Consider the following 6,000-nt stretch of genomic DNA (forward strand, 5'->3'; position numbering starts at 1 on the left):
CGTGAAGAGTTCTGCTTCAGTTGGGATGCAATCCATAAATAAATGTACTGTTTCCTTTCTGAATGTAGAATGCTATGCAGTAGTGTCCAACCCTTGTTGGCCTTCATAAAAATCTTTGAAACCGAGAAGGGATACAAGCCCTTTCAATATTGACATCACTAATGGATATCTATCTTGGACTGTGTAATTAGTGGTGTATAAGTTGAAATACTTCCTAAATGTGTCTTTTAGGTAAAAGTTAAGGATTTTTTTTAAGTATGGGTAAACAGAGGCACTCAGGGTTATGTGATTTGTGCAGAGTTTCTAAGCTCAGTGACAGTGTCAGGAATAAAGCCCAGAAGTCCTGACTCACCTAATCTTGCTTTATCCATTAGACAACACTATAAATGCATATCCTGACATAAATATAACGTTGTATATGTAAGTGTACATAACATTAGGTTCTATGATAAAATAGCAAATGATTGCGTACATGTACTAGTAGTAGTAGTTTATTCTGCAGGTTTAATATGCCCTAGGAGTTAATTCTGATGAAGTTCTGTGCCCTGTGTTATACAGGAGGTCAGACTAGATGATCACAATGGTTCTTTCTGGTCTTTGAATCTATGAATATAACTCTGATAGCACTCCAGGGATATGTACGCACCATTACGTAATATGTACTATGATAAAATAGCAAATCATTGTATATATGTTTAGTAATAGTTTATTTTGCATGTTTATTATCAATCTTACAGCACTCCAGGTATGCTTAGATGACTGCAGTTGTGTAGAAACATTTGAAGTACAGAGGCCAAGATTTTCAGAAGTGATTATTGATTTTGAATATCTCAATTTTGATTCCCCAACTGGAAACACCTTTATGGGGGTTGTTTTTCTAGAAACTGCTGAGCATGTATGCTCTGAAAATTGGCCTCCACCCCAAGTTGGGCACCCAAAATCACTATGAACATTTGGACAAATTCAGAATTTTAGTTGACTGTGTTAGGGAAGTACATGAAAAATTAGGTCATTGGATTCCACAATATTTATTGCTTCATAAAATCTGTTCTATGTAATGGAAATTCTAGTCCTACATGAGGTTTATAATGGAAAAAGCTTTTGTTAAATATTCCTGAGATGGATGTTAATGTGGGAATGCTGTGTTACAAGTGGAAAGGAATTTTAGTGTTGTGTCAAGCAATTCTTTCCTGCTTTCGGGAGCAATTTGGAATTAGGCTTTATCCAATGCTAAGCCATTAGTTCTCTTTAAGGAAAGGTTACCATTAATATTATTTTATAGTTAGGCTAGGTGGAGTTAGGCTTTTTGCCAATTTTTAGCTCCTTTGAACAGTTTGGTTTTGCATAGGATTCCATTGAACCTCTCCTGCATTGTTTTATATCATTTTTATATTATTACTGAAGCCAAATCTACTGGCTTCAAGCTGTCTGTCAGCTCCTTAGAATCTCGTACCTTAGTGTTGAACCTCTAGCCATTTGCGTTCTGAAACTAGTGAACCTAATGCAATGAAATGTTATACATATTGCCAAATTATTTGCCTTTGTGAACCATAATCCTTATTCTTTCCTTTAATTGGACATCTCTGCCACCTACATCACCAAAGAGTTCTCAAGTGTGTGTTCATGCATACTGGACTAGAAACAAATGGAGATGAAAGCATAAGATTATCACCAGACTTTTAGATTTTAAGATCTTTGTGGCAAAGGACCATGTCTTTGTATCTGTGTGTGTACAGAGTCAATCCAGTTGGGACCTATGGATACTACTGTAACATAAAATATTAAACAGTACATTGTATTGCTGTAGTGTCCAAAGGACCCAATCAGGATTACATTTTCCACCTCCAGAGCCTCCTCCCAATGAAGGTGATCTGGACAAATATGACCACTATCTCTCTCCCCTCCAGTAAATGATATGCAATTCTATAGAGCTTTCTTATAATTCATATAATAGAAACATAATAATGTGAATACATCTTTGTTCTGTATAGAGTCAGCAAATATTTGAAGCTCTGTTTCCTAACTATAGATCATGTATTATTTGTACTGCATTTAGTACCTCATGGGACTCTGATTGAACTGCTAATGATCACTTTTGCTTTGATGACATTAAGAACTATGTTTGTTTTCTGACCCTCTTGGGTTACATGAACCTCACATTGCCTGAGACGTCATTTTGGATGGTCTGTGACTCTGTGTCAGTTAATATAAACAAAACAAAGGATTTGTTGATTGGGGCTGAGGGCCTGTATTTCATCTTTGTGTCTCATTATATTGAGGTTAACTCCTTGCACCTATGTGTTTAACTTCTAATTAGGAACTTGGGATTTCTCTTTGACGCCAGTTTACTTGCCACCCATATTGGTGTATTAACAAGGTCATGTTACTACCAGTGGTTTAAACTCTCTAAAATCTGGAGATCTTGGATTTGGTCAGCAGCGAAAATCTAGGTCCATGTGACTGGACTAATGTAATGGTCTTTGGGTCAGACTTCTTTTTTCATCCATCTTCTGTTTAGGTACTATTCAAAATACAGAGTTGTGTTTAAATTTATTTTCCATACCTTGTAAATGTCATGATCAGTGTCCTGTGTGGACATGTATATGGTGTATATAAACTTGGCTCCTAGCTGTCAATTGCAACTATAGTCTCTGCACTAGTGACTCATGGCACTTTTAAAGCTTATCTGCAAATGTTCCCCACCCTCCTATATATTTTAGAAATGGTATATTACTGTGTGCTGGTTTAAAGCGTTAAATATATGCCTTATATAGCACCTTGCTTCATGTGAAGAGGCCTCACAAATCAGTAAATAATTGTATGAATTACAAATGGTTAACCTATATTCAGATACAGAGTCAAAATCTAATTACTTTATTCAAGACATTCTGAAGCACTCAGATACCTCAGTGATGGGTGCTGTTATAAATATATATCAATAAATAATTGTGTAGGTAAGGTGAGTACCATTTGGCCTTTATTGTTATTAGCAACTCTTTATCTTGTGGATATGTGCTTAATAGAATAATGGAAGATACACTTACAATATTACAAATTACTTTGAAAGTAATCCTTGTAATATAGTGATTATAGAAATGTCTCATAAATCATTATGCCTATCTGTACAGAAGTAGGATGTCATTTTTAGTGTAATTGGACAATTATATGTACTTAATATTTATGCAGTACAGACGCTTTTAATGTATACATTTGGTTATAGTTCAAAACACTGAATTCTAAACATTTTACTACCTGCTGTAAAAAGTGTTATCAAAATGATAATCTAGGATTATGCAGCAGTCATTAGCTGCAGTTTCCAATGTTGTAATATAAGAGATGTATAGTGTTTAGAGCACAGCAGGGAGCAGGAAAGGAAAGGTCTACTTCTTGCTCTGCTCTAATTCCCAGTGGCATGTTGGACAAATCATTCAACTTCCCTGTACCTCAGTCTAACCATTTTTGACATTTGGCCAATCCCGCTTGGCATTTCTAGTGCTTTAATTGAGAGGAATTGAGCGGCTGCAGCTCTCTTGCTAGTGTAAATGACAAGTAACTTTCTGGATGTCAGTAGAGTTATGGGACAAGTGAGAAGAAAATCAGTCACAAGTAGCTTTAATACCATGTCTCAGAATAATTCCATGCTATTAGTCACTTGTCGACATTTCTATAATTGTATTATCTAAGACTGGCATCCTCCTCGTTTAGCTTTTGTATAGTCATAGGACAAAGAAAAAAAAACCCAAAACAAAATGTAGTGACCTAAATCAATCTCTTGAGCAGTGTTGTGATTCCTGAGCTATCAAACACTGGTTCCAGCAGGTGATAAACTACTTGGAAAATATCTGGTTGTCTAACTCCTCACCTATAAAAACATATTTAATTACCTCACTTGCTTCAGGGAGTCTGTATCAACAAAATGTCAGTTAAACACTATGGATGAGATTTTGAAAATCCCACCATGAAAGCAACAGTGACTGAAAAATAATCTAACGTCAACTACTTTTGCATTACAGGAATACAAGCGCAAGTTAGCCAGAGTATCCCAGGTGCGAAAAGAACTCAGGTCACGCATCCAGAACCTTCCTGATCTGTCTCGACTTCCCAATGTCACAGGCAGTCATGTGCACCTACCATTTGCTGGAGACATTTACAGTGATGATTGATTATAAGAACCTCTATTTCTATAGCCTCTGCTCTTCTGTGGAGTGAGGGGTAGGTCAGACTGATTGATAGTCCTGTAGTATTATTTTTGTACATTGTTGGAGAGTGGCGGTAAAAAAAAAAAATAGCTCCAAATAATTTATAAGAATTGTTTAAAATATTGGTTTGTTTACTGTTTTATTGGCAAGTGAACATATAGGTACATTTATAAAAGGTGGCATCTGTATATTATTACGTTAAAGAATGGGTAATTATCTTACAATATTCGTATCTTTTGTACAGATTTTGATCAGGTGCCCTGTATGAAACTGATAAGTTTTCACTTTATTTTTTTTATGTACCCTCTACTCAGTGTAGTTCACTATATAATCAAAGTGTACATTTAAGTTGCCACATTTCAATGGCTAGTGAGGCAATGGAACATTATGGAAATCACAATCTTATGTTTATAAGAAGACTACTGCGATTTATTTTTGGAGAGTGATGTTACTAGTTATTTATTAAGTTAATTTACTCACCCCCAAATAAAACTACTGCTTTATTTTAAAGTAAATGTTGTTAACCAGTTTTGAAAGTGGAAAATATAAATCATGTTAAATTGAACACCTCAAGTGACTCAAAATTGTGCATAATTTTAATATTTAAAAGTAAACATTAAAAATACTGAGTAAAAACTACACATATTAATTAGTACGATAGAAATGCTTTTTTTCCTGACAACTTGCTTAGTAAATTGAAGGACCACTTCTTTGTACAATAACATCTTCTGCCACATCTTAACTTTCTGCCACATCTGTCTCCATTAACAAACCTGATCCCAGAAATGGGAAGTCATTCCACAGCTTTAACTATAGTATGCAGTGGTTATTCAGGACCATACCTATTTTTGAATGGCCATTATTAAAATTTGAAAGTACTCAAGTACCATTTTACTTATACAGCATGATGATACTACAAATAGAATTTTGTTGTCTGTGGAAACTTTGGGTCAAAGCATCCTCTCCCATGGAGAAACCTGTCTAAAGAGGCAAACGAGCACCACAGGTCTCCTGTCTCTAAGCCTCCCAGTAAACATCTTCTAGATCTTGGTCTCCTTTCCTTACAAGGAGGGGACTTTCTCCCAGAAAATCTAGGCCACTGTGTGTATTAAACTGTAGAAAAATGTTGCTGAATGTGTGTTTAAAAACAAACTCTATCACCGTATAAATGTGGTATTTGTATATGAGTAACTAAACTTATGAAAATAAAGTTGTTTACCCCTTGCCTTTTAAAAACACCAAGAGGCAGATGTTTAAGGGTATTTAGGAACCTCAAGATGCGGCTAGATGCCTAGTGGAATTTTCAAAAGTGCCTTACTCGCCATTAATAGGAGTTAAGCACCTAGGTGCTTTTGAAGATCCCACTAGGCTCCTAGCTGCATCCATAGTCCCCTAAATACCCTTGAACATCTGACCCCAAGTGTTTGAGTTTGTTTTACCGTGTGAGACTTTATTAAGTGTTCTAGCAAGAGATTTGCCTAGAGAAGCTCTTTCATTGTAAACATTCATAGCAATATTAACAAATATCCACCTTTACTCATACTTGTCATGTAAACTAAAACTTTTTACGTCAGTGTAAGCATAAATAAAGTTTACAGCCAATTAACACTGTACCCCCCCATCCCATATTACATACTTAAAAACAGCAGTTTTTAAAATAAAATAGACTGAGATGACTCAGTATAGACCTGGAGTGAAATCCTGGCCCTACTGAAGTCAATGAAAGTTTTGCCATTTACTTCAGTAGGTCCAGGCCCTGGAATACTTGTTAACTATCAGCAGGATATAACAGCCTTTTTTA

General features: G+C 35.6%; 1 protein-coding gene across 1 annotated transcript in view; it reads left to right on the forward strand.

The window, feature by feature from the left end:
* Positions 1–5,424, forward strand: part of RPRD1A (regulation of nuclear pre-mRNA domain containing 1A) — a 66,716-nt gene extending 61,292 nt beyond the window's left edge. Inside the window, exon 7 of the mRNA XM_034761360.1 lies at positions 4,014–5,424. Within this exon, the coding sequence (XP_034617251.1) occupies positions 4,014–4,163 (150 nt within the window). The 3' untranslated portion in view covers positions 4,164–5,424. The remainder of the gene's footprint in view (positions 1–4,013) is intronic.
* Positions 5,425–6,000: the final 576 nt, after the last annotated feature.

The sequence above is a fragment of the Trachemys scripta genome, chromosome 2, assembly GCF_013100865.1.
Source record: "Trachemys scripta elegans isolate TJP31775 chromosome 2, CAS_Tse_1.0, whole genome shotgun sequence".
NCBI classification, from domain to species: Eukaryota; Metazoa; Chordata; order Testudines; family Emydidae; genus Trachemys; species Trachemys scripta.